General features: G+C 58.4%; 1 protein-coding gene and 1 long non-coding RNA gene across 4 annotated transcripts in view; one reads left to right on the top strand and one right to left on the bottom strand.

Annotated features, from left to right (window-relative positions):
• LOC308635983 overlaps positions 1-12,046 on the bottom strand; it is a 59,777-nt gene extending 47,731 nt beyond the window's left edge. Inside the window, exons 1-4 of one of the 3 annotated variants that reach the window (XR_014019316.1) lie at positions 11,865-12,046; positions 11,530-11,689; positions 11,181-11,345; positions 7,130-7,262 (exon numbers count right to left, since the gene is read on the bottom strand). This is a non-coding gene — a long non-coding RNA (uncharacterized lncRNA). Of the gene's footprint in view, positions 1-7,129; positions 7,263-11,180; positions 11,346-11,529; positions 11,690-11,864 lie in introns of those variants that run through there. The other 2 variants (XR_014019317.1, XR_014019315.1) reach the window with 2 other exon arrangements.
• Positions 1-24,633, top strand: part of DNAH17 (dynein axonemal heavy chain 17) — a gene marked incomplete at its 5' end in the record, with an annotated part of 102,851 nt that overhangs the window by 67,991 nt on the left and 10,227 nt on the right. The window contains 21 exons of the mRNA XM_081270948.1: positions 447-611; positions 1,264-1,455; positions 5,820-6,086; positions 7,125-7,286; positions 7,525-7,758; positions 8,237-8,401; positions 9,375-9,470; positions 9,571-9,788; positions 11,509-11,716; positions 12,010-12,125; positions 13,727-13,919; positions 14,175-14,410; positions 14,936-15,058; positions 16,283-16,487; positions 17,064-17,228; positions 17,436-17,576; positions 17,838-18,008; positions 20,775-20,897; positions 21,359-21,552; positions 23,228-23,376; positions 24,081-24,208. Coding sequence (XP_081127074.1) covers positions 447-611; positions 1,264-1,455; positions 5,820-6,086; positions 7,125-7,286; positions 7,525-7,758; positions 8,237-8,401; positions 9,375-9,470; positions 9,571-9,788; positions 11,509-11,716; positions 12,010-12,125; positions 13,727-13,919; positions 14,175-14,410; positions 14,936-15,058; positions 16,283-16,487; positions 17,064-17,228; positions 17,436-17,576; positions 17,838-18,008; positions 20,775-20,897; positions 21,359-21,552; positions 23,228-23,376; positions 24,081-24,208 — 3,651 coding nt within the window. The remainder of the gene's footprint in view (positions 1-446; positions 612-1,263; positions 1,456-5,819; positions 6,087-7,124; positions 7,287-7,524; positions 7,759-8,236; positions 8,402-9,374; positions 9,471-9,570; positions 9,789-11,508; positions 11,717-12,009; positions 12,126-13,726; positions 13,920-14,174; positions 14,411-14,935; positions 15,059-16,282; positions 16,488-17,063; positions 17,229-17,435; positions 17,577-17,837; positions 18,009-20,774; positions 20,898-21,358; positions 21,553-23,227; positions 23,377-24,080; positions 24,209-24,633) is intronic.

The following is a 24,633-nucleotide window of genomic DNA, read 5'->3' as shown; positions in this document are numbered from 1 at the left end:
GGGCCCCTAGGGTGGGGATGGCCACGGGTGGTCCCACAGGATGACTTCGTCATGTGACAGTGGACCCAAGTGAGAAGGAGCTGACCACTTGGGGTGGAAGGGCGCCTTCCATCCCCGCTGGCCTCGTTCCACGTGCCCTGCACTGTGTCCACGTGGACCCCCGGTTTTCATGGGTGCACCCTAGTTGTGCACACTGACGGAAGTGCTGTTACACACTCGCTCGCACACACAACACAGCGGTATCATCTGGCCAAGGTCCACTCCCTGGTGCAGCTTCTTAGGACCGTCCATTCCTTCCACGAATGGGGGATTGGAGCATCCCACCAGGGATGCCCGTGATTTGCAGGGCCAGGGCAGCCATGGTTTGGGTCCCTGGCATCCTAAAGCTCTAGGCCACCTTAGCAAAGCGGAGGCAAAAACGGAAGTATCTGGTCTCTGGTTTCCAGGAACTCGGTGAGGAGCACATGTTTGCCAAACCCAATATTTTCTGCCACTTTGTCCAAGGGATTGGTGACCCCAAGTACTTCAACGTGACCGACGTGGCTCAGCTGAACAAGCTGCTGGTGGACGTCCTGGACAGCTACAACGAAGTCAACGCCGTCATGAACTTGGTGAGTGGTGCCAGGGCTGTTGGCACAAGCCAGGGACGCACGGCAGAGACTGGCTTTCCTGTCTCCACACAGCAGCGCCCCCATGCACAGGTGCCATGAGCCTGAGGCTGCCTGACTGCAGAGAGCGCCAGTCCCTGTGTGCGCCCCAGTCTCCCCCCGCGTGCCGATGACAAGGCCTCGTGTGTAAGCCAGAGCTGGGAGCGGTGGCACCCCTGGAATCCCAGCTGAGGCAGGAGGAGGGCAGTTCAAGGACACTCTGTCCCAAAATAGAGATAAACAGGGCTGGGGGTGTAGCTCAGTGGTGAAGCACCCTGGGTTCCATCCCCAGCACCAGAAAACAATAAATTAGGCACAGTAAGAGATTAATAATAATAACTAACAACAAAATAGAATCACTATGACCATATACTGTAATGAAAGTTATTTAAAACATTAATTGATTATTTCTGGAACTTTCCACGTGATATTTTTGGAAACTGAAACCGTAGCAAAGTGAACCCACAGCTGAGGGGGGCGCAGCCGTGAACGTCTGAGGGGTGTCCCACGGGCTGCGTGACTCCCAGTGGGCACCCCAGCGTGGCACCTGCCGCCCAGGGGCTGGTGAGGGTCTGCGTGCCAGGCGGACCCTCCGTGAGCCTGGTCCCCTCCACAGGTGCTGTTTGAAGACGCCGTGGCACACGTCTGCAAGATCAACCGCATCCTGGAGTCGCCCCGCGGCAACGCGCTGCTGGTGGGGGTGGGCGGCAGCGGGAAGCAGAGCCTCTCGCGCTTGGCAGCCTACATCAGCGCCCTGGACGTGTTCCAGATCACCCTCAAGAAGGGCTATGGCATCCCGGACCTCAAGGTGAGGGTCACTTGGCAGCCGGCTGCCCTCAGAGTGTCACCCGTCCTCCTTGGAAGTAAATGCCGCAGTCTGGCTGGGCACAAATAACCAAGCCACCAAAAAGCCTTGTAGGTTCAAACAGCAACTCTTTATTCCCGAACTCTCACCGGCACTCCACACACACTTCCCGGGAACACACTCCCTCCACTGGGTTCCACGGGCCAATTCTCCCGGAACCCCAGGAGAACTCAACGGGAACTCCAAAGTAGCGGGCGCCCAAGGCAGCAGGACCCGCCCTAATCCCGGAGCTGCCCTATTCCCCCCCAGGATCCGCCCTAATCCCAGAGCAGGGTCACCTTTCAACCATTCCCTCTAGCAAAATGCCAGGAGTCATTCCGACTAAACTGTGGCTCTGAACAAGTAGTAAAGGCCAGGAGGTATGAGCTGGGCCCTTCACGGGGTAACCCAGGGGTGTCGCCCCAGTGGGAACAGGCCTGCTCCCCCAGGGAGCCCCAGCAAACACGGTCAGTCCAGAGCGGATGGTTGATTTGCTCAAGAAGAGACCCGGGACTGCTCTGAGCTAGACTCCATCTCCCTGCCCTTGTGCCAGGGGGCAGGCGCTGGCCAGGTGGCCTACATGGAGCTGGTCGGAGCCCAGCCAGAGGGCACACGTGGGGTGCAGGGTCTGCTGGCCGAAGCCCCAGTGAGGACCACAGGAGGCGAGACGCAGGCTGCACTGGGACAGCCATGTCTGGGTGACCCCAGCTCCCACCTCCTGGCCCTCTACCTTCGGGGGGCCTTCAGTTTTCTATGTAAAGGAGATGCCTATTATTGGAGGCCTTTTAAGTTTTTTAGCTTGTCAAAAGATGTGGAATTCGAGGCTTGCTTTTGACCCCAGGCGGGCCCCAGTCAGCTGCCCCACAGAGGAGCTCTGAACAGAGACTCGAGGGAGGGGAGTCGCTCCTCAGGAGAGGACGGGTCACTCAGGTGCCTGTGATGGACGTGTGCAACACCACAGATGCCCGTGGGTCTCATAAAAAAAAAAATTGAGCGAGGCCCTGTCCCCCAAAAAAATAAAAAGGTCTGGGGTGTAGCTCAGCAGTGCAGCTCCCTGGGCCCATCCCCACTAGCAACATCAGTTAGTTGGGTACTGCAGAGAAGCAGGTCGGTGAAGCCCTGAAGATTCACACCAGTGCTGGGGTTCTCCCGACAGGCATTTCTCAGTGGGCACACGCAGGCCAGTGGGTGCTAGGAGCCACAAGCAAATATACAATGTATGGCACCTTTGGTTGTAAAGTGACGCCAGCTAGCCACTGAGATGATTATGTTAAGATTTACATTCATATGCAAATTGGACTCCCGCTGTTCACCTTGGCCTGCTACCGGACTCATGTTACGGACTCATGTTACCAGACTCTTGGAGAGTTCCCATTGGTTGGGGAAGGATAGTAGGAGGAAATTCCGGGGGAGGTCCGGGGGGACCCCGGGGGGTTCCGGTCGGCGCGCGGTTCCGGTCGGACACCCTCGTGGGAGGACCGGTTTTTGACTTGCTGGCGCTGAGAGTGTTAGCGGCTTTTTCAAAATAAAGTTTTGTTCCTGCTTGATTGGCTCGTGATTCTGTGCCCAGCCAAGACTGCGGCATTTGGCGGCCCGTGCGGGGAACGCCTGAAGCTTAGAGGATGAACAGCAACCGATTTGGATTCCAGAGAGATTAACTAAAACAATTTCTACAGAAAAAGAAGATGATTTGACTCAAATCCATAACAGCTGACATCCAGAGCTCCAGCTTGGCTATTCTTACATCTGCGACAGTGATTAACCAAGGTTTTTTTTTTTCAGTATCTATTTTATTATTGCATTTTTCCACATCATAAAGTTCTATTTTATTTTTGAGCTCATACAAACCTAGGTTAATGTTTTTCTGATCAGTTTTATTTTTTGACTGTGTTTTATTTTTTATTTATTTATTTATTTATTTATTTATTTATTTTTTTTTTTTTGACTGTGGAGTTTTTAAACATTACAATGGAGATTTCACCTAAGTATAGTTACAAGGCCTTTATTTACTATTGTCTTATGTGTTGTATGTTGTGTGCACACTTCTGTTTTGTGTTGTATGTCTGTATGTGTGTATGTCCATATTTCTTATATGAGGAGCGCTCATGAAAAAATGGATCCGAATTTTTTCTTTATTCACGTGATTTATATGGTTTAATTTAAATTAGGTGAACAGCTGTTTATGATTGTTGTTAAAGATGGTTAACAGATCTGTTTGTTTACTAATTTAAATTTGGTAAACGGCTGTTAAGGATTGTTTTTAAAGGAGTTTAACAGATCTGTTTGTTTACTTTCACCTTTTCTTTTTATTATATTTAATAATTCTGTTCAGGATAATGTCTCTTTACCATCATTGCCAGAATTTCCATCTCCATCCCAATTCCAGTGAAGACTGAGATAAAACCAAACTACAGCTTCTATGATAGCTATCACAGTAAACTGTATAAACTGATGCATCAATGAATATAACTCAACAAGTAATGCTATCAAGGACTTGATTTACTTTGGGAGGATATGGACATATTGATAGACTCCTCCAATTTGAACTGCTTGCAGAACTTGCCTGGACTATATATCAGTTACATACATTGTGAAATATCATCTGGTGCACCGAATTGTGGTACTGCTGGCATATTTTTGCTGATGGTGTCACCAGTGATGCAATTTCCTTGCCAGCTCACCCCATGTTTATTGTGGTAATACTGGCATATCTTTGCTGATGGTGTCACCAGTGACGCAATTTTTCCAAAGGAGCCGTCAATTGGCTTGGTGTCGTGGCATTTCTGTATCCTCCTCCCTTCTACTAGTGATGGTCTAAAATTTGGGGGCCAACAGAGGTGAGGCAAAGAACCTCACCCCCCCACTGGCACCAAGGCAAAATTTGGGGGCCAACAGAGGTGAGGCAAGAACCTCACCCCCCCACTGGTGCATAGGCCTATCCACGAGCATGGCTGAATGCTGGACCGGTAGTCAGCGACGGGTTGCTCTGATTACAGTGGATTCAACCTAAGACAGGAAGCTGACGCCTAAAGGTCAGTTCTCCCATGACGGGTAAGAACCATATGTTAAATTGGACAACCTACCAGGCACGGTCCCTAGCCACATTGCTTGTTGCTTAATTAAACAGAAGGGGGCAGATGCTAGGAGCCACAAGCAAATATACAATGTATGGCACCTTTGGTTGTAAAGTGACGCCAGCTAGCCACTGAGATGATTATGTTAAGATTTACATTCATATGCAAATTGGACTCCCGCTGTTCACCTTGGCCTGCTACCGGACTCATGTTACGGACTCATGTTACCAGACTCTTGGAGAGTTCCCATTGGTTGGGGAAGGATAGTAGGAGGAAATTCCGGGGGAGGTCCGGGGGGACCCCGGGGGGTTCCGGTCGGCGCGCGGTTCCGGTCGGACACCCTCGTGGGAGGACCGGTTTTTGACTTGCTGGCGCTGAGAGTGTTAGCGGCTTTTTCAAAATAAAGTTTTGTTCCTGCTTGATTGGCTCGTGATTCTGTGCCCAGCCAAGACTGCGGCAAGTGGGCAAGATTTTCTCAAAGACGGCAGGTTGTTCGTCCCTGCCACCTGCTTTCTGTTGGGCTTTCTCTTCACTGAGACTTCTGGACTCGAGCTGCTGGTCTGCTGTACACCTGCTGGGCCGGGGCAGCGTCAGGCCGCAGGTGGCCCACTCAGGGCCGTCCACGGGTCGCAGGGCCGGTCCCCGGTCCCAGCCTGGGTGTGCCTGCTGAGGGCCTCCTCCAGGGTTTCCCCGTGAGGTGTCGCTGGGCTCCTGCCTTTGGCGTGTGTGGTAACCTACACGTGACAAATGATCCACCCTTTGGTGGCTTTAGTCACCCCCACTGTCACCTCACCACCGTCCACCAGCAGGACTCTCTGACGTATAATCAGACCCTCTCCCTGCTGCACCGCACCCCATGTCCCCCACGCTCCTGGCTGCGCCTCCTCTGCTTCCGTCTCTGTGCCAGGGACCTGCGGATTCTGTCCAGGGTGGCTTGCGCCAGCAGCTCCCTTGGCGTGACCTCCTAGGGATTCACTGTATTGTCACAGGTCTCAGAATGTCCTTCCTTGCCAAGGACCATGCAGTGTGTGTCCCCTGCCCGTGGATGGGCACCTGGCCGTCCCAGTAGCAGGCTGTGTTCCTGTCATGGATTTAGGGGTCCCTCCAGAGCCCTGCACCTTCCCAGGACGCTCTGGGTGGCTCTGGAGGTGTCCAGCTCTGGGTGGCTCTGGAGGGTGTCCAGCTCTGGGTGGCTCTGGAGGTGCTTCTAGCCCAGCCGGTCAAGGTCTCCCAACACGTCCTCGTCTGGCCCAGATGGACCTGGCCGCCCAGTACATAAAGGCTGCTGTGAAGAACGTGCCCTCCGTGTTCCTGATGACGGACTCCCAGGTGGCCGAGGAGCAGTTCCTGGTGCTGATCAACGACCTGCTGGCTTCTGGGGAGATCCCCGGGCTGTTTGCGGATGATGAAGTGGAGAACATCATCTCCTCCATGCGACCGCAAGTGAAGTCCCTGGGCATGATGGACACGCGGGAGGCGTGCTGGAAGTTCTTCATTGAGAAAGTGCGCAAGCAGCTCAAGGTAGGACCCGCCTCGGCCAGGAGCCGCCCGCTCCCTGTCCCCTCCAGGGTGAGTCCTTGTTCCCCAGGTCACGGGAAGCTGTTAGCCATGTGCAGGTGGCAGGGAGGGGACAGCCTAATGAACTGCAGCTGGAGATTCATTTCCTGGGGGCTGGCAGAGACACCCCGGACAGAGGAAGTATTTCATCTCCACGTAGAGAAGCGCGCCCCGGCCTTCAACACCGCGAGGGGAGGGCCGTAGACCGAGAGGGGCCTTTGCTTCCCCTGCCTGGGAACTCAGAGTGGCCGCGGCGGAGTGTCCACCCACAGCCTGCACCATCTGCTGGTGGTCCTTCTCCCCTGCTTGGTGCAACAGAGCCAGGTTCTCCAGCTCCCCTCTGGGTCCCCTCCGGCAGCGGAGGCTGCTGTGGGCCAGAGTCCCCGAGGTGCTGCAGGCTCCGGGCGGGCTTCCTGACCAGGCCTGCCAGTCCTAGGGCCAGGAGCACCCTCCCCTCAGGGAGAGCCGGGAAGTCAGAGGAGCATGTAGCCAGCTCTGTTCAGTGGCACGCCCAGAGAACCAACCTCCTCACCCCTGAGAGAAAGGAAAGAGGATGAGGGGGACGGCCCCTTCCCCAGCTGGGGCCCCCGGAGTCCTCATCTTGTCTGGGAAAGGCCACTGTCCTTCGGGGCCTGCAGGAGCTCTGTATCTCTGACAGACCCAGGAGGGATCGGGCCTCCAGTTCACAGTCCTCACTCTTCAACGTGGAGGCCACTCCCTGGCCCTTCCTGGTCCAGCCTTTCCTTCAGAAGGAGGAGGTGCTCAGGGAGGGGTCAGGGTTGCCCCCACCCTCACGTTGCTAGTGAGTGCCGTGACGTCTGCTGAGTGCTTCTCAGTGTGGTGCCCAGTCACCATGCAAACCCAGAACCAGGACGTGCTCCCCAGGCCTGTGCACACCGAGGCCTGCTGACCACGGCGCTTTCCAGAGGAGCTCGCTGGGAGATGACAGGACAGCCGTGGCACTGCCACCCCAGTGAGCCACGGCCTGTGTCCCACGTCTAGGTGATCCTGTGCTTCTCCCCCGTGGGCTCCATCCTGCGTATTCGAGCAAGAAAATTCCCTGCCGTGGTCAACTGCACGGCCATCAACTGGTTCCACGAGTGGCCGGAAGATGCCCTGGTGTCCGTCAGCGCTCGCTTCCTGGAGGAAACGGAGGGCATTTCGGTGAGGCGGGGAGGGCACAGGTTCAGGTCTCCAGTCGCCAAGATGTGGCCCCCTAGGAGCAAGGAGTGGCCTCTAGCAGCCCCCAGGACCTGAGTTCAGGAAGCCCCACCTGGCTGATCTGCCGTGGCCAGCAGCTGTCCCTCTTCCCTGGGCCCTCAGAGCAAGGCTAGGGACCCAGCAGGAGTGGGGACATGTGGATGGGGCCCGGGGATGCCAGCCTGTCCCCTCCTCCCCACAGCGGGAAGTGAAGACCTCCATCAGCCTCTTCATGTCCTACGTGCACACCACGGTCAACGAGATGTCCAAGGTGTACCTGGCGACCGAGAGGCGCTACAACTACACCACGCCCAAAACCTTCCTGGAGCAGATCAAACTCTACCAGAACCTGCTGGCCAGGAAGAGGCTGGAGCTGGTGGCCAAGATCGAGCGGCTGGAGAATGGCCTCATGAAGCTGCAGAGCACAGCCTCCCAGGTGGGCAGCGGGCCTCGGGCGACCCGGGGAAAGTCCCACCCAGGCTAAGTGCTGCAGGACCGAGACCAGGGACAGACGTGTGGTCCAGCAGAGAGCACAGGCTGCAGAGGTCTCGCGGTGGGCGCCTGGCCCACCACAAAGCTGCCCACCCTGTGGCCCAGGAGGCTGGGTCTCAAGGCCAGCATGACCAGGGAAAATGCACCCGGGCCCTTCGCCCACAGCCCCTCCACACCATGACCTAGGGGACATTTTTCCCCAGTCGCCTCGGCTGTGCCTGGAGAAGCAGGGGTGCCTCGCGCCTCTGACCCTGTGACACCGCGGGCACGACTGGTGAACTGAGACTTCCCACGAGTCCCTGGGAGGCGGAAGCCACCAACCCACTGCTGTGCAGGCCCCGTGGCTGCCGCCCATGCCCATCCACGCAGGGCAGCGTGTGGGCCCAGCCCCAGCTCGCCGTCCCCGGTCTCTCCTTCCCCAGGTGGACGACTTGAAGGCCACGCTGGCGATTCAGGAGGCTGAGCTCAAGCTGAAGAATGAGAACGCAGACAAGCTGATCCAGGTGGTCGGCGTGGAGACCGAGAAGGTCAGCAAAGAGAAAGCCATCGCGGACGAGGAGGAGGTCAAGGTGGAGATCATCAACAAGGTGGGCGCCGCAGGGCAGCGGGGGCTCCCGGGGGCCAGACCGCACCACAGACTCGGAAAGCCTTGAGACCTGGCCAAGGAAAGAGCTTCCCATGCAGGGGACAGCAGGGGGCAGCTCTGCCAGGGGCAGCTGGCCCAGAGGAGGGCTTTTAGAGATCCTCGAAGCCAGGCCAGGCCCCCTTGGAGGCATTGCCAGGTGCCTGAGAGAGACGGAGGCCACTGGCCCCAGCCAGCTCTCCCGGGGGGCGTCCCCTGGAGCCTGGTACTCAGACCTGTGCTCCTTGAAGATGTGGAAAAGACCCCGGAGCCTGGGGCGTCCCTGGCCTGGCAGCAGCTGGGGCAAGGACCACTCTATGGCTTGAGGGGTCTCCAGCAGAGACCCTCATGGCCCCGGGGTCCTGCACTGTGGCTGTGGCCCTCCCCATACGCCTTTGTGTCGTCAGGGTCGGGTCTGGGCAGGGGTTTCCCATAGTCTTCCAGCAGCGGCCACTCCCTCCACGTGGCAGAGGCTGCTCCCTCGGCAGGTCCACCCTGGAGGACAGGCTGCTTCCCCGGCCGGGAGGAGGCCAGGCAGGGCAGCCAGGAGCTCGGCCCCTTTCTCATGTCAATAGCTCCACCACAAACCTATTAGGCAGACAGGAAACTGAGGCTTCGGGGTGGCCAGTCACCTGCCCCAGGTCGCAAACTAGCAGGTGGCCTGGCTGAGACCCAGGACAGGACACAGACCTCACCGCCTGCTCTCTCCAGCTCCTCTGGTCTCTAGTGGGCATCTGAAGGTCAGAGGGTCCCTGCTGACCCAGAGATCAAATGTAGACACATGCCCACGTGAACAAACTCAGGCCCGGACGAGGAGGCCCTACTTTCCGAGGGGGCCGTCCTAGGGGATCACACTGTGGTCCCGAGACCTCCAAGCCAGGCAGGGTGGGTCCCCCCGCGGGAGCAGACCCTGCAGGACCACCACTGATTTTTCCTAGAATGTCACCGAGAAACAGAAGGCTTGTGAGACGGACCTGGCGAAGGCGGAGCCAGCCCTGCTGGCCGCACAGGAGGCCCTGGACACTCTGAACAAGGTATGGGAGGGAGCGGAAAGGAAGCGGGGGTGAGGGGACTGCAGGAGACACCTTGGCCCCGAGCTGAGTGGCGATGCCCGTGCCCATGGGTCCCCTGCAGAACAACCTGACAGAGCTGAAGTCCTTTGGGTCCCCCCCGGACGCTGTGGTCAACGTCACGGCTGCCGTCATGATTCTGACCGCACCTGGAGGCAAGATCCCCAAGGACAAGAGCTGGAAGGCAGCGAAGATCATGATGGGCAAAGTGGACACGTTCCTGGACTCCCTCAAGAAGTTCGACAAGGAGCACATCCCCGAGGCCTGCCTGAAGGCGTTTAAGTGAGTCCCAGATCCCTGCAGCTCCTCCTCACCTAGCTGAAGCCACCACCACCACCCCCCCCCCCCCCCCCGGGGACGGCCCCTCGGAGACCAGCCCCTGGGAGGGAGGCCAGCCTCTGGGGGACAGAGCAGCCCCAGGGGACAGACCAACCCCTGAGAGGGAGATGAGCCCCTGGGAGACCACTTCCTGGGAGACCAGCCCCTGACCCAGACCAGCCCCCTGGGGACAGACGAGCCCTAGCACAGCAGCCCCTAGGCATGTGCTTATCTGGGGGTGGGGTCTTGGGGTGAGCTGAGCGGGGAAAACCCAAAGACTCAGGTGACCTCTGGGCAGATGAGGCCACCCCTGAGGGTTAGGGGTCCTGGGGTGTAGCGTGGCCCAGGCTCCTTGGGAACCCCACCACCCTGTCTCCCTCACCTGAGGAAGCTGGGGCAGATGGAGGCAGCTCCCTCCCCATTCAGCTCCGGGGCCAGAGCACATGGCTGATGAGCTCTCAGCAGGAAATCCACGGCCCAGCCTGACCCTGGGACTGGCTGCCAGGCCCCACAGAGGCCCGTCCCTGCCCGAGAAGCCTATTACCCATGCACACATGTGCATACACACTCACGCACAGACACACCTGCCTAAGGTGCACACAGGTGCACGTGCACATGAGTGGTCACTTGCAGGGGCTGTGCCCTGTGTCTCTCTTTCCTTCCACTGTCCCCTATTGAGCCCATGTCAGGAGGGAGGCCCCCACAGGCTCAGTGGCCTCCCTCAGGTGGCGCAAGGACCTGGGGACCCTACTTTACTTATGTATTTATAATATTTTAGAATTATAAATATTTTATTTATTTTCATGTGGTGCTGAGGATCAAACCCAGTGTCTTCCACATGCAACGCAAGCGCTCTACCACTGACCCCAGCCCCAGCCCTGGGGCCCCACTTTATACCCATCATTCCAGACAGTAGACTCACAAGTTGCCCCATTATGTCAGCACTCCGGCTGGTTTTCTACCCCCCATGCCCCATGTTCCTGGTCCAGGGGCCCCCTCAGAGGCCACCATGACCCCAAGGGACCCCAGTGTTTCCCAGTCCCCACTGGTGAGGGATGGTGTTGAGCTGCTGTAAACCCTTGGGTCAGTCTGAAATAGTTTAAAGTGTAAGAAGGAAAAACAGCCAGGCACAGTGGCACACTCCTGTAATTCCAGCCCCTTGGGAGGCTGGGGAAGGAGGATCGCAAGTTCAAGGCCAGCCTCAACAACTTAGTGAGACCCTGTCTCAAAAAATAAAGAGGACTGGGGATGTGGCTTAGTGGTTAAGTACCCCTGGTTTCAATCCCCAGTATCAAAAAAAAAGAAAGAAAAATGAGGTGAACACAGCAGGTCCTCGCAGAACCCCAGGATTCTTACCTGTGGGGGCAGTTGAAGAATTAGGATGACATCGGCTCTGTGACACCTGAGACACTCTAGTTTCCTTTCCACCTAGAATATGGGACTCAAGTCACCTCTCTCCATTCTCCACCCCAAAAGCTACTTCAGAGGCCAGATCCGATGTCATATTTTTCTCTGTAATCACTAAGGAACAAAAAAAAAAAAACCCAATGCCCCCTCCTGTGGCCGTCCCGCGCCCCTGCCCCACACAGCTAGGGTGGCCGCGCTGCAGAACCAGGGTTGGGAAGCAGGCATGGGGCCTACCCGGCCAGCCCCGCCCAGCGCCCAGCAACCTCTGCTCCCACAGACCCTACCAAGGCAACCCCACCTTCGACCCCGAGTTCATCCGCTCCAAGTCCACGGCGGCCGCGGGCCTGTGCTCCTGGTGCATCAACATCGTGCGCTTCTACGAGGTCTACTGTGACGTGGCGCCCAAGAGGCAGGCCCTGGAGGAGGCCAACGCGGAGCTGGCTGAGGCGCAGGATAAGCTGACCCGGATCAAAAACAAGATCGCGGTGAGCGCCCCGTGGGCCCATGAGGCCCCACGCCGCCTGCCCACGCGGTCCGTCAGGCCCTGTTTCGGGACTGGGGTGCAGCTCGGGGTAAAGCGGTGCCTGGTGTGTGCCAGGCCTGGGCTCCCTCCCCAGCATGCAGGAAACGCACCTGCTTCAGATGGGCGGCAAGGCCTGGGAGCAGGATGCGGGACCGGTGCAAGCCAGGGCCGCGTGCTCTGGGGGGCTCCAGCCAGCCCTTGCCCTGGGGGGTGGTCCTCCTGTCTGTCCCAGGAGCTCTCCACCTGTTTTGGCAGGAACTCAACGCCAACTTGAGCAACCTGACGTCAGCATTCGAGAAAGCAACTGCGGAGAAAATCCAGTGTCAGCAGGAGGCTGACGCCACCAACAGAGTGATCTCACTGGCTAACAGGTAGCGGCTGCTCCCAGGGACACCCCACCTGTCCCTTGGGTCCCCCAGAAGGGACCAGCCCTCAGAGGCCTTGGAGGGAGGAAATGTTGTGACTTTCTGAACTTTGGCGGAGGCTTGCCGGCCCGCCGACCCCCTTCCCTCTGCAACCTTGAGGAAACTGGACCTTTGGCAGAGCTGCCTGGACACTGTGTCCACGGGGGCTCGCTCTGGGGCAGCATGCTCCCTCACGGTCCTCAGGGGACTAACGGGTCCGTGGTTCTCCCCATGGACACCCACGTCTGCGGGTGCAGCACATAACCTACACACGTCCTCCCACAGAGTTGAGGCCCTCTCTAGGTCACCCCAAGGGTACCAGAGCCAGAGGTGGTTACTGTGTTGTATGTTCAGGGACTAGTGACAAGAAAAGAGTCTGCGCGTGCTGGGTGCCTACGCTGCCCATGCTGGGTGCCTACGCTGCCCGTGCTGGGTGCCTACGCTGCCCGTGCTGGGTGCCTGCGCTGCCCGTGCTGGGTGCCTACGCTGCCCGTGCTCGGTGCCTACGCTGCCCGTGCTGGGTGCCTACACTATTTTTTTCCCAAACATTTTCCATCCGAGGTTGATTGTATCTGCAGAAGCAGACCCTGTGGGGCGGGGGAGGGGGGCTGGCTGACGTCATTACAGGTCACTCATTACAGGTGGGCCAGCTTCCAGGGCCCTGCCCAGCCAGCTTCAGGGGTTGGGGCTCCAGGGCAGAGCGGCCCACTAGGAAGCAAATGTGGCCCACATCCGTCACATTAAGGCTCCAGCAGCCTCATCAGGAAAGCACAAAGAAGCATGTGACACTAACCCTGATCATAGGTCATTTAGCCCACAACATCTGAAACGTCCACCTTGAGCCTTGAGCCCCCACGTGTGTTGTCCCCCGTGGGCCCTGCCTCGCCTGCCGCACTCAGTCACCACCCGGGGCTCTCAGGGGCCATGGCGGGCAGAGTGGCTTGGGAGCTTGAGTGCCCGCGCCTCCGTGGTCACCTTTAGAGCCAGGCTCTTAATTGTGTTCTGCCCAGTGGCCAGTGACTGCCCAGGGTCAGCGTGACTGGGAGCCCCCAGGGTAGTACAGACACTGCCCCCGTGGGGTCTGACCGACCTCTGCTCTGGGTCCCTGAGAAGTGAGGGTTGCCAGAGGATGCCACCAACAGACCTCAGCCTGCTCAACCAGGCAACCTGGCTGGGAACACAGGGGCCACAGCGGCAGGCACACAGGCGCCCTCAAGGCTCGGGGACCGTCCTCAAGCTGGTGGCCTGCAAGGTGATGCGTGTGCTGAGTCTCCCATCTCGCAGGGCCAGGTGCCCTCTGAATGCCACATGGTCCTGTAGCCACAAAGTCCCTGCCCAGACTTCACCATCCATGAACCAAGAGGGGGTGAAACGGTCCAGTGGCATCAGCATAGACAGGCCAGGGCACGGTGCCGGGGGGACACCACACCCCAGGGTCTGTTTTTAGCTTCTCCAACGCAATCTCACGGTGGAGCCCTGTTCCTGGTGAGGGCTCGAGGGGTTGGAGACGGACAGCACTGAGTGCCAGCTGGCAGCCCTGCCCAACCCGCTCTCACACCCCACTCCAGGCTGGTCGGTGGATTAGCGTCTGAAAATGTCCGCTGGGCTGAATCAGTGGAGAACTTCAAGAGCCAAGGGATCACCCTGTGTGGGGACGTCCTGCTGATCTCTGCCTTCGTCTCCTACGTGGGCTACTTCACCAAGAAATACCGAAATGAGCTGATGGAGAAGTTTTGGATCCCTTTCATAAACAGTTTGAAGGTAAACACAGCCACATCCGTGACTCGGGGAACTGGGGAGGCCCCGGGCAGACGCAGCCACACTGCACCTCACTTCCCGGCGGAGGCTCGGCCCTTCAGGGTTTCGACATGGTGATGTCACTTCTGGCCGTGGGGCCAAGCTGCTCCTTCAGGGTGACACCAGGGCCATCTCCTCCAGCTGGCCCGGCGCAACTAGCGTCTAACCACGGAGCACACTGTCCAGTGAGTCACAGGGCACATTCCCCCGCCCTCACAGGTCCCCATCCCGATCACGGAAAGCCTGGACCCCCTGAGTCTGCTGACAGATGACGCAGATGTGGCCACCTGGAACAACCAGGGCCTTCCCAGCGACCGCATGTCCACCGAGAATGCCACCATCCTGTGCAACACGGAGCGCTGGCCCCTGATTGTGGACGCCCAGCTTCAGGGGATCAAGTGGATCAAGACCAAATACGGGAGCATGCTGAAAGCCATCCGCCTGGGGCAGAAGAGGTGTGTGGCCGAGAGCCGAGAGCCCGGCCGGACGTGTTTGTCACATGCACAGGGGTACCTTCATGGATGCAGATACACAGGCCCTGGTGTCCAGTGCCAGGAAAAAGCTCCAGCAGCGAAAACCGCGGGCCCCTTCCTCTTGCCCACTACTGCTGCCCCTGCGGGGAGGAGGTGTCAGGCTGGTCATTTCTCATCTCGTGGTTTATGTTCCTGTCCCAGATGAGAGTCGGTGGCTGTAACTGTCGGCTGCTGATGAGTGCCCTGTCCACCCTCCTATGTGCTCGGCAGCGAGGGGCAGGGACAGGCAGCGTTGGTCCTGCAGCAGCCTTAAGCAGCCCCTTCCCCTCCGCTCCCCGGCCTCCAGCTCCTCCCAGGGAAGGACCAGTTAGCTGCTGGGAGGAGGAGACTGCGGCTGGCTCCTCGGCTGCCTCCAGGGCACCCCTCCCCCAGGGCCACCTCTCAGGGACTGCAGCTGCCCCCTCACAGGCCCCTCTGCATTGACATGCCTCTGTGCTGTGCCCGTAGCTACCTGGACATCATTGAGCAGGCCATTTCAGAAGGGGACACCTTGCTCATCGAGAACATTGGCGAGACCGTGGACCCTGTGCTGGACCCTTTGTTGGGCAGGAACACGATTAAAAAGGGAAAGTAAGTTGTGTCCCTCCTGAGGTTTAACTGGGGGAACATCCCATGGGAGGCACAGACTGCCCTGGGGTGGACAGGGGCTTGCACAGACGCCGCCCGGTGTGAAGGAGGCCCAGTGCCTGGGGAGGCTGGAAAGAGCAGCGGTCCAGGGAGGACAGTCTGCACCCCAGGTACTAGAGAGGCCCTCCAGACGGGGCCCTTTAACAGTGGCATTTTCTTCTTTCTTTTCTTACGCATTTTGCAAACCTGGAGAATGCCTTCCCTCTTTAGGAGCTCTGGAGAATCTGACCTAGTAAAGCGTGCAATGCGGTGGCCTTTAATACCCTCGCTGTTTTGTGCAGACATCACCTCTGTCTAGCTCCACAGTGCTGTGCCCTAAAAGGAGATGCCATACCCACAGGGCGTCTCTCCAGGTCCCCTGCCTCCCAAGCCCTGAGGAACCACTGATCTGCTTCCTGTCTCTGGATTTGCCCGTGTGGACACTCCAGGGAAACAGAACCGTGCATGCTGCTCTTTTCGGATCTGGTTCTGTTCACTCAGCACTGTGTTTTCAAGTTCTTCCATGTTGTCGCACATATCAGTACCCCGTTCCTTTTTGTGGCTGAATGATATTCTGTTCTGTGGATCTCTCAGGTTCCATCTGCCCACTCACCGGCTGATGCGTTGAGCTTGTGCTACTCCTTATAGTGTCAAACAAGTAACTCAACTGTACGTGTGCCATGTCAGGGCTGGCAGAAGCTACCCGTTGACACCGGAGTGTAGGCAGAACTCAGAGGGGGCAGGCCCACAGGCTGGGGCCTAAGGCTCGGAGAAGGGCCTGGTACGATGCAGGTGGGCAGGGAGCCAAATGAGCTCCATCAGCAAGAGGGGGAGCAAAGACGGGGCCAGAGGGAAGCCCCCCCACAGTGGGTCAGCAGCCCTGGGGCTCCCGCACCGCTGCCCCTCAGGGGGCTGGCCGGGTGCACTGGTGTTCTGAACTGGGCCTGAGTGTTTCTGCCAAGGCTCAGGGTCGCCCCGTGAGCAGCCAGGGGTGCGTCAGGCACTGAGCAAGGACAGAGGTGTCCGGAAGGCCATGTTCCAGGCCAAGCAGGGCTGTAGCACTTTTCCAGCAACCAGAGGGGGGCGCTCGGGCAGCAGCTGGCCTGGGCACAACTCTGGGCAAGTATGAAAGGCCATCTGAGCTGGGTCCCCATCGCTGGGTTGACCCTTGCCTCCACTCCCCGCCAGGTTCATCAAGATCGGTGACAAGGAAGTGGAGTATCACCCCAACTTCCGCCTGATCCTACACACCAAGTACTTCAACCCTCACTACAAGCCAGAGATGCAGGCCCAGTGCACCCTCATCAACTTCCTCGTCACCAGGGACGGACTCGAGGACCAACTCTTGGCCGCTGTGGTGGCCAAAGAGCGCCCAGATCTTGAGCAGCTCAAGGTAACAGTCCCGATGGCTGGTCACACACAGCAGCATGGAGATGGGCCAGGAGCTGGGGGGGGGGGCAGGACTTTGAAGTTGGGTTCCCAACTTCAAAAAAAGACACTTGGGTTCCCAAGTGTCTCTTTGCTTCTCTCCAAAGCTACCCAAAATACTGGACTGTGCCTTCTCGTCCAGTAGCGTCCACCCTCCCACCATGGCATCTCCTCACTTGGCTCCTACACTTAGTTGTCGATTGGTGGAGCACTTCCCTGAGGAGCGGGTGTCACAGATGTCCCTGGCTGGCTCTGAGGCTCAGGGCTGCCCTCCTGCCCTGGCCTCTCCCCAGCTCTGTGTAGCCACACACAGCTCAGAGGTGTCCTGCCCCCATCTCCCTGTTCCACCCCATGGTCTCCAGAAGAGGAGGCCTTGGGCCTCCACCACTCAGGGGACCCCACTTCCATCGGCCTCCCTGCAGGCCTGCTGCCATTCCTCTTGCTGGGCAGTGGTCGTGGCCAGGCTGGGGCAGTCACTGGGCCAGCAGGGGTGAGGCCAGGCCCTAACTGGGTTGCTGCCGGGTCTCTGTTCCTCCTGCAGGCCAACCTCACCAAATCCCAGAATGAGTTCAAGATCGTCCTGAAGGAGCTGGAGGACTCCCTGCTGGCCCGGCTCTCCGCTGCGTCCGGGAACTTTCTGGGAGACACGGCCTTGGTGGAGAACCTGGAGACGACCAAACACACAGCAAGCGAGATCGAGGAGAAGGTAGGGAGCCCTCCCCTGCAGCCCTGGAGAACCAGGAGGTTGGGTAAGAGCACCAGGGCACCCAGCACCCTGCTGTCTGCTGCAGGGGATGGGGACATCCGAGGGAGCAGGGGGCTTTGGAGAGGGTGGAGCACCTGCTGTGGCTTGTGGCTCCTTGTGGCTTGTCCATCTGCTGGTCTCATCCAAGCCCCTCCTGTCGGTGTTGAGGTTCAAGAGGCAAAAATCACAGAAAGCAAAATCAACGAGGCGAGAGAGAACTACCGCCCGGCGGCCGAGCGAGCCTCCCTGCTCTACTTCATCCTGAATGACCTCAACAAGATCGACCCCATCTACCAGTTCTCGCTCAAGGTCGGCCGCTCAGCTGCTCAGGCTCCAGGGTGGGGCTCCAGGGCAGGGCCTAGGGCACTGGGGACAGTGCACCCACGGGGCAGACCAGGTGCAGGATGCCCCTGGGGATAGGGGGAGCCAGGGCAGGGTCAGTCCAGCGCCAGCACCCCAGGGAGGTCTATGTGGGTCCCTGCACCCCAGCGCCCCAATCAGAACAAACCAGAGGCCACCACAGGGGTGGGAGGGCCAGAGTCCAGCTCCGCGAGCCTCTGTGGCCCCCAGGCCTTCAATGTGGTGTTCGAGAAGGCGATCCAAAAGACACCCCCGGCCGACGAGGTGAAGCAGCGCGTGATCAACCTGACAGACGAGATCACCTACTCCGTCTACATGTACACGGCCCGCGGGCTCTTTGAGCGAGACAAGCTCATTTTTCTGGCACAAGTGACATTTCAGGTAACGTCCAGCCTTGCTGCTTAGTGTGGTCTGTGGACTGGCCCCGTAGGCACTGTGTGAGCTAGCTCTGAGTCGTGGTGACCAAAATACCCGTCACGAATAATTGAGGGGAAAGCCAGGCACAGTGGCGCACACCTGTCATCCCAGCGGCTGAAGCGGGAGGATCATGAGTTCAAAGCCAGCTTCAGCAAAAAAGTGAGGTGCTAAGCAACTCAGTGAGACGCTCTCTCTAAATGAAATATAAAAAATGCCTGGGGATGTGGCTCAGGGGTCAAGTGCCCCTGAGTTCAATCCCTGGTACCAAAAAAAAAAAAAAAAAGGAATAACTTAGGATAACCAGGCAGGGGAGAGTCGTGTTCGCCTGTAATCCCAAGAGCTCAGGAGGCTGAGGCAAGAGGATTGGGAGTTCAAGGCCAGCCTCAGCAACTTAGCAAGACCCCGTCTCTAAATAAAATTATAAAAAAGGAATGGGGGGCTGGGGATGTGGCTCAAGCGGTAGCGCGCTCGCCTGGCATGCATGCGGCCCGGGTTCGATGCTCAGCACCACATACCAACAAAGATGTTGTGTCCGCCGAGAACTAAAAAATAAATATTAAAAAAAAAAAAAAAGGAATGGGGATGTGGCTGAGTGGTTAAGCACCCCAGGCTCCATCCCCCAGTACTACAATAAATAAATTACTGAGGGGACGAAAAGTTCACTTTGGCTCATGGTTCCAGAGACTGAGTCTACGGTGGGCCGAGTCCATTGCTCTGGGCCCAGAGCAAGGCGGGACATGATGTAGAAGGACAGCGAGGAAGCAGAGAGAGGGGAGGGCCAGGGCAGATGCCCCCTCCCAGGGCATGACCCCAGTGACCCCCTCCCCAAGCCACACACCCCCCTGCCCGCAGTTACCACCCCATCTGTCCATTCCAGCTAGGGACTGATCAGGCTGCAGCTCTCACGGTCCAGTCGTCCCACCTCTGAGCATTCTTTGGGGACACCTCAGACGGTAACAGGCAACTCCCTTCCAAGGAGCTTGTTAGAAATGCAGGTCCTGGGGCACCTGGTGAGTCCAAGCCTGACATGTGGGGCTCTATTTAGTGGACCTCAAGGAAGTAGCCCCTGTGTTCTAATAGGAGATGCTCAGGGGGAAATCGATACAAGGTAACTTTATAGAGAAATGTCATTTTGTTACATTTAAGTGGTGCTGAGTAGATAGCGCCACCTGGGCTTTGCGCAGTCGGTAGGGGACATTTCTCAATAAGTTAAATGTATGACTTATAAGAAGGAATGTTTGTACTCTGCATGTACAGTCAGTCCTGCTGAAATACTTTTAAAAAGTTTGTTTTTTTTTAAAATATTGGTCAAATGGCCTGTCTTAGCTGGGCGTGGTGGCACATGCCTGTGGCCCAGATACTTGAGAGGCCAATGCAGGAGGATCGCTTGAGCCCAGGAGTGGAAGACCAGGTTGGCAACACAGTACGACTCAGACTAAAATGAGAAGTCTTAGTCAGCCCGTGCTGCTATAACAGAATGCCTGAGACAGCAGAAAGTATTTATTGTGGTCCTGGAGGCTGGGATGTTCAAGATCAAGATGCTGCCTCTGGCCCGGCCTTCTTGCCACATTGGAGAGCTAGAGGGAATGCACGCCCTCGGCACAGTGTGTCTCTTCACTCCGCCCTGGTGGCCCAGTCCCCTCCCATCAGCCCCAGCTCCTCACCGGTGCCCTGGGGATCAAGGCCCCTCTGTGATCCTCTTGTCACTGGTCGGAAACACAGCTTCACGGACAGCTGCGGCACAGGGCAAACCAGCTGTCAAACCAAACTCCAGGTGGGTCCAGCAGACCTCTTTCATCCTGCGCCTGGAACCCCAGGTTTGCTCTGAGCCTCTCCAGCTGTGCCGTCCTCAGGGAGAGGGCCCCTCAGGGCTGTGTCACTTTCTAGGCGGGGAAGCATTGGCTTCAGGCCCCAGGAGCCTTTGTTCAACCAAAAGAAAGTCTGACTTGGGGAGAGAAAGGGGCCCTTTGTCACCTGACTGGAAGCTGTGACCCTAGCCCCGTGCTGTCCAGCTGAGACAGGGTGCCATGACCAAGCCTGCTGGAGGCCCGGGAGCTGGCATGAGGTAGCAGAGAAGAGAGCCCCAAATTGCACTCCGGGGCATGCACCCAGAAGGATGAAAATCGGGTGTCCGAACAGATTCTTGTAAGCTCTCATGGTCAGGCTTGTCACTGAGCCAAGTGGCCACGACTGCCCATGGCCAACAAGCCCCACGTCCACCGGCGGGACAGCGGGAGCCCTCCAACACAGGGAAGGAATGAAGCTGGGCTCGGGGGTGGCTCGTGGTCCGGCACCTGCCGAGCTCGCACAAGGCCCGGGGTTCCATCCCGATACTACCCACACAGGAAGGAGCCTCAGAACAGGCTAAGAAGGCAGGCAGGAAAGAACCATGATGGGCCCACCTGCAGGAAGCGTCCAGAAGCCAATCCAAAGAGAGACAGTAGCCGGCTCTCCGGGGGCTGGGGAGGGAGGGGAGGGCCTTCCTTTGTGGGTGATGGAAGGCTCTGGATTAGGGGGTGACGTTGGCAGTGCAACACTGAAAAGGTAGTAAGCGCCACTGAATGACACTCCTTAGCATGACACCTTCGTGTCGTGTGAATTTCACCGCAGTTTGAAAAACTCAGGTTTGGCCCCCACCCGAGGGGCAAGACCCTGGGAGCTCTGCTGACCTGGCCTGGGGAACGCCTCCGTGTGCCGGCCCCACTCAGGTGTGCCCTCGCGTGCCCTCAGGTCTTATCCATGAAGAGAGAGCTGAACCCAGTGGAGCTGGACTTCCTGCTGCGGTTCCCCTTCAAGGCCGGGGTGCTCTCGCCGGTGGACTTCCTGCAGCACCAGGGCTGGGGCGGGATCAAGGTTGGTCTCCGCCCGAGCTCCGTGTGGAGCCCTCTGCCCCGTGCTGCGGGTGTGTGGGGCCGAGCCGCCAGGCACTGAGGGAAGTTGGGGACCAGAGAAGGAGGGGGAGAGCAGAGGGGCGGCCACCGGGGCCTAGAAAGCTCTGTACTCCTGTTTGGGTATGACATCCACTAGGTCCTTGCAGGCCCACCTGGAGCCAGCAGAGAGGGGCCCACCCAGCGAGGCAGGACAGGCCCCAGGTCTTCTAGGGCGGGGACCCTCCCCCACACCCCAAAAGCTCCAAGCTAAGGCTGCTCCTCCGAGGCCCAGACACGCTGCCCGAGACCCTCCAGCCCCTGGTTTCAAGTCATTCTTTCCCCAGAGCCGCCCGCTCCTCCCAAGGCCACAGCTGCTCCTCAGTGAACGGAGGGATGACCCAGGGCGGCCGGGTGGGCAGTCACCCCCACCACTGGTCTGCCTAGGCCCTCTCAGAGATGGATGAGTTCAAAAACCTGGACAACGACATCGAAGGGTCCGCCAAGCGGTGGAAGAAGCTGGTGGAGTCGGAGACCCCGGAGAAGGAGGTCTTCCCCAAGGAGTGGAAGAACAAGACGGCGCTGCAGAAGCTGTGCATGGTGAGGTGCATGCGGCCTGACCGCATGACCTACGCCGTCAAGTGAGTGTCGGGGGCCTGCCGTCCAGCCTGTTTCCTGGCTGGGGTGTCTGCTATTGGCTTGGTCCTGGGCACTGACCCCAGGGCTGCCCCACCTCTGAGCCCCGCCCCCAGCCCTCTTGACTTTTTGTTTTGAGACAGGGTCTGGCTAGGTGGCCCAGGCTGGTCCCTAACTTGCCCTCCTCCTGCCTCAGCCTTGTGACGAGGGACCACACCTGTGGCCCCTGCCACACTGAAGTCAGTCCTTGATGATGTAGGTTTCAGTCATTTGCAAGTGAATGGCTGACCTGGAGGACTTGTCTGGAGCTGAACCCTTGGGGGGAGGAGAAGGGCTGTTGAAAGAGGAGGCTGGGGAGGGAGCCGGGGCCTGCTCGGAGCAGGCGGCTTGGTCCGCTCCTGGCCTTCCCATCTTCCCTAGCAGCCTGAATGCCAGGAGATTTCCCAAAAGACACCTACGTCCCTAACAGAATTCCCCTCTGACAAAGCAGTGGCCTGACTCACCCACCCTCTGTGATTATCCAAGACTTCATGTTTTGCTTTGTTTTCCACAAAGAGGAGAGGGGCCAGGAGTGGTGGGGAACAAGGTGGGGGGGATGGAACACATGCTGCTGTCAGCCAGAGCAGAGAGGGGCCTGCACTCCACAGTTTGGGAAAGACCCCCGTGTGGGGCAGGAATGCCCCTGGCCTGGGATAGCTTGGCATGCTTGAGTGCCAACTGGATTCCAAGTGTCCGCCCTTCATCAGCATCGTCCATACAGAAGGACCGCTTGTCCTGACTGAGGAACCAGCTACGGTGGTCTCGGTCCACCCCCACCCAGGCACAGAGCTTAGCACCCTCTGGAAGGCCCTTGGGCCGGGATCACAGTGTCCATTCCCCCGGCCTGGGCTGGCAGAATTGGGGGAATAGCCCCTCTTTAGTCAGCATTGGTCAGGAAACTGCAGAACCTAGCTAAGGCCAGAGCAGGTGCCCCAGAGAGCTGGACGGCAGGAGGACGGAGCTGGAGCAGCTGGGCGGGGCTAGGACGGGACCCATCGCAGGTCTTCCCAGATCCTGGAGCACCAGGCCTCGATTGCCGCAGGAGCAAGGTCTCAGGGGGGCTGGACATTAGAACCCTACCAACCTCAGTCAGAAGATTCCTCCAGAATGCAGTCAGCTCATGCCCTGCGACTGAACTCAGAGGATCCCTGGACACTAGACTTCCCATAGGAGGGCTATGGAGGCCTGGATCCCTCCCAGACTTGCTGGGCGATGGGAAAGAGCCGGGGTTTGGTGACGAGGCACAGGGGTTCTGCCACCTTGCCTTCATTTTCTCTGGTTTTCCCTGTCTCCTGGTCCTTCACGCTCACCAACACCACTGATCTCAACTTCCTTCTCTCTCAAACTCCCACCCCGTGTGCTTTCAAAAACGGGCTGCATCTCTCTGTACCTGCTGGCCCTGCTCGAGGGGAGAGCTGGTCACCAGCCCCCAGAACAAAGGGCACCTTGACAAATAAACCCCGAGGAAAGCAAATCACACGGAGAGACGTGCCCGTAAGGGCTTTGGTTTCCCACCAGAGGCCTCTCTGCTGAAGGAAGCCCAAGAAATGGCCCCTCTCAGGGCCACAGCCCAGCCCAGAATCTGGCCCTTGGTCCAGAGTGAGCTCCCGCCTTGGGTCTGACGCTGCCTGCTGCCCTCAGGAACTTCGTGGAGGAGAAGATGGGCAGCAAGTTCGTGGAAGGCCGGAGCGTGGAGTTCTCCAAGTCCTACGAGGAGAGCAGCCCCTCCACTCCCATCTTCTTCATCCTCTCCCCAGGCGTGGACCCCCTGAAAGACGTGGAGTCCCTGGGTAAGCGCAGAGGGCCAGTGAAGTCCTCAGTCACCAGGGAGCCTCCGCCCCTCGGCCATCAGGATGGTTGGCAGGGATGGGAGAGACGGGCCCTTGGGCATCGCGGTGGGGGCCTGAGGCAATGCAGCCACTGCCGCGCCAAACGGCTGCTCCTTGATGACCACCAATTGACCCGGCCCATCCACTGCTGGGCACACACCCAAACCCCCCAAACCCACATCCAGACAAGTATGATAACCGAGAGGTAGAAAATCCATTGCTGGATGGTCAGCTAAACACGAGTGGCGTATCCACGCGGTGGAATACTGCTCTGCCGTGGAAGGACACGCCAGGGGGTGGGCGGGCTTGACAGCACTGCGCTCAGTGGAAAGCCAGGCCCAAAGCCTCCAACTGCCTGATCCCGTTTATACACAATGTCCCAGATAGGACAGTCCACAGGGACAGAAAGCAGATTGGGGTGGGGTGGGGGGCTGGCTGCTTGGTGGGCGGCGGGCTCCTGGGGGTGAAATGCTGGACCAGGTAGGGGGTTGCACAACCGGGGAGCAGACCAAACATGCTCTCTAGACGTGGAGCCTGTCAGATGTGCGCGAAGAGCATTTCCCATGATAAACAAGGTGGGAGCGTGGAATTCCCGGCTGTGGACCCGGAGCCTGAGCCTCTCCACTGACTCATCGCTATGCTTTTCCTGTTTTTCCTTTCTTTAGGAAAAAAATTGGGATTTACCATAGACAATGGGAAACTCCATAATGTGTCCCTGGGGCAGGGACAAGAGGTGGTGGCTGAGAATGCTCTGGACGTAGCTGCAGAGAACGGGCACTGGGTCATCCTGCAGGTGAGGAGGCCTCACCAAGGCAGCGCAGGGGGGCCCGAGGTTGTGCCCAGGACGACCCTGCACTCATGGGTGGGCATCCCGTGACTCCTTAAGGAGGGGTACAGCCAGGGTCAGCTCTGCTGGAGTCAGTGGGAGCACGGGGGCCAGACTGCAGAGGTGAAGTGGGAGCCCTCCCGACGGGGGCAGACACTGGGGTTTGTACCAGCTGCCCCTGTGAGACACGTTATTTGAAAAACCAACAGTCAACAAAGGCACCCTCATCCCCTGGCCCCTTGCTTGGGCAGATAGCAAAGGCCACACACCCAGTGTGTGCTCTCCACAATTTGGCCACCCCGCCTTGTCCTGGAGCCCCTCCGGGACCCCTCCTAGCTCCAAGAGGACTGGGGACTGTGAAATCTCCGCCTTGTGCCGGGAAGGCTGCAGGG

The sequence above is a fragment of the Spermophilus citellus genome (genome assembly GCF_964194105.1).
Source record: "Spermophilus citellus genome assembly, chromosome: 17".
In the NCBI taxonomy this organism is placed as follows: domain Eukaryota; kingdom Metazoa; phylum Chordata; class Mammalia; order Rodentia; family Sciuridae; genus Spermophilus; species Spermophilus citellus.
This window is presented reverse-complemented; position numbering and strand designations above follow the sequence as displayed.